Source organism: Teleopsis dalmanni, unplaced genomic scaffold (assembly GCF_002237135.1).
Source record: "Teleopsis dalmanni isolate 2A unplaced genomic scaffold, ASM223713v2 unscaffolded_contig_4603, whole genome shotgun sequence".
NCBI lineage: Eukaryota > Metazoa > Arthropoda > Insecta > Diptera > Diopsidae > Teleopsis > Teleopsis dalmanni.
This window is the reverse complement of record NW_024035985.1, coordinates 1-2,855: the sequence shown is the minus strand read 5'-3', so window position 1 is coordinate 2,855 and position 2,855 is coordinate 1. Positions and strand designations below refer to the sequence as shown.

General features: G+C 38.4%; 1 protein-coding gene across 1 annotated transcript; it reads right to left on the bottom strand.

Moving 5' to 3' along the window:
* Nucleotides 1–247: 247 nt before the first annotated feature.
* On the bottom strand, nt 248–2,504 carry LOC119665348 (the record flags this gene model as incomplete). The annotated part of the gene is made up of 1 exon (XM_038074594.1): nt 248–2,504. A coding segment is annotated over exon 1 (2,257 nt), but the record flags the coding sequence as incomplete, so codon positions are not given.
* Nucleotides 2,505–2,855: the final 351 nt, after the last annotated feature.

Here is a 2,855-nt window from a genome sequence, read left to right as displayed (position 1 = left end):
TTTTTACGAATCTTAAAGTATACGATAATATCCGTTGAAGTCTTCCAAATGAGTTGTTGTGTCTTATTGAATATATGAACTCTCCAGGATTTGCTGTGCCTGCAACAACAGACAATGTAGATACTTGAGTTTCCTTCTTCCGTTCAGGATCAATGAGGGTTTCGGATTTTAATGCTGATGATGGTTTTGAAGGCCACAGTTCTTCCCGACCATGCAGGAACATACATAGGTCCATAAAACCACATACTTGATGACTGTAGTTTATGGGGTGCAAGGCCTCTTGATAAAATGTCAGCTGGATTGTGTTCCGAACTGACGTGGCGCCACTGACTTGTGGCTGTTAATTGATGAATGTTGCTTACTCTGTTTGCAACGAAAGTGTGAAATTTTGATGATGGAGAGTTGATCCATGATATCACTATTTGTGAATCACACCAAAAGAACGTCTGGTAATTTCTTATTTGTAGGTCGTTCTTTATTCTTGTTGCTAGTTCTGCGCCAACCACAGCTGCACAAAGTTCGAGACGAGGTAATGTCAACCTTTTCAAAGGTGCAACCCGAGACTTAGCGCACAATAGTCGTACAATAACTTGACCATTCTGAAGTGTTGATCGCAAATACGCTGCAGCACCATATGCCTTTTCTGATGCATCTGTAAAGATGTGTAATTGAATGTTGGCAGGAACTTCGCCCTTGAAAATATGACGAGATATCTGCAGACAATTTACTTTCGTCAAATTGTTCCGGAACTCTAACCACTGTTTATGTAATTCAGTCGGCAGTTTTTCATCCCAATCCATTTTTAAATTCCATAATTCTTGAATAAAGATCTTTGCCATCACCACAACTGGTGACAAAAGTCCTAGTGGATCAAATAGCCTTGCTAAATCTGAGGTTGCACTGCGCTTCGTCGTGCTGCAAACAGGTTCCAATTTAACCTTGACGCATAAACTATCAGATTTTGGACACCAGGATAACCCAAGAGTTTTTGTTGTATCGTTATTATTTTCTAAATCTAAATTGACTTCTAAGTCATTGTGTGGAATTCCTTGTAGTAGACTTGGATGATTTGCGCACCATTTTCTCAATTTAAAACCGCTTGCTGTCAGTATTTTGTTTAATTGACTCTGAGTTTCCAACAATGTTCTCAGACTATCTGCCCCGTGTAAACAGTCATCTACATAGAAGTTTTGTTTGAGAGCAGATGCACCTAATGGATAATTTTGCATATTGTCATCAGCTAAAGCTTGCAAACATTTGGTTGCTAGATACGGTGCTGATCTAGTACCATATGTTACTGTGTTGAGTTCAAAGTATTTTATAGGTTGACTTGGTTCATTTCTCCAAACGATAAGCTGACATTGTCTGTCTTCTGGATGTACAAGTATTTGTTGGTACATCTTTTCAATGTCTGTTGTAAACACATAACGAGGAAGACGGAATCGTAATAAAATAGACAGTAATTCACTTTGAACAGTTGGTCCGATGTGTAGTAAATCATTGAGAGATTGTCCTGAAGTTATCTTGGATGATGCATCAAATACCACACGTAACTTGGTGGTGGTACTATCAGGTTTAAGCACACAATGGTGTGGTATAAAGTAATGTGGTGACATAATCCTTTCAATATCTATTTCGGTCATATGTCCCAATTTTTCATATTCATCTAAAAACTCTACATATTGTCGTTTGAGATGACTATCCTTTGAAAGTCTACGCTCTAGTGCTAGAAATCTATTTGTAGCAATGTCTTTCGAATCTCCCAAAGCGAATCTGTCATTTATAAAAGGAAGACGAACGATGAATCGTCCCGTAACATTCTGATATGTAGTTTGAGTGAATTGAGCTTCACATTGTTGTTCTGCTATTGATAAGACCTTTGAGTGAGTATCAACTTCTTCAACCTTCCAAAGTTGTTCTATTGCGTTTTCTAAACTATCTTCTGATGCTATTCCACATGTTGCAATCATTGTGTTAGCATTTTGGATTTTTCCAGATACGATCCATCCGAGCACAGTGTTCTGTAGAATTGGTAGTTCCCTTGAAAGTTGTATTTGACCAGGACTTAGGAGTTGATGATAAAATTCTGCTCCAAGCAACATATCAATTTTGTCAGACTTATAGAATGTAGGATCTGCTAATTGGATGTTATTGGGCAGATTCCAATTTGAAATTTGTAAGTGTTGCGATGGTTGATTGGATACAATTTTTGGCAACACAAATGCTTCAAGTATTGTTTTGTAATCGGTCACTTTTGATTGCACAGAAAGTGTTGTACGACTTTTTGAACTCAATTTACCTATCCCTATGCCTTCGATGCAAATCGAACTGGAGCTTACTTGCAGCCCCAATCTGGATGCCAGTCGTCCAGTCACAATATTTATTTGTGAACCTGAATCCAATACTGCTCTGCACTCGACTGTTCTTCCATTAGAGTTGGAGGCTAAAAGTTTTGCTGTTCCCAAAAGAACGCAACTGGTCTGACCATGATTGATGGATGACATTAGAGTTGTTTGTGCAAGTGGCCTTGAAGTGTTTTCAACTGACTTATGATTTTATGGTTGAACTGGGTGTCTATTTTGATGCAACAGTGTATTATGTCTTCTTTGGCATATAGTAGAACCCCTGCTGGAGCATTGTAATGCCATATGACCAGGTTACGTTTCAGTAAATCGTACTTCTGTTGTATGGATTTACGTTTGAAAGTTTCGCATGAAAATAATTGATGACTACTATTGCAAGTAATACATTTTGATCCTGAGTCTGTAGCTGCAAGTGCTACTGCTGGATGTCGTGGTTTGTGACTTTGTTTGTGGTTTTCATTCGTCATTGATTCGAATGCCTGAAATCTTCCT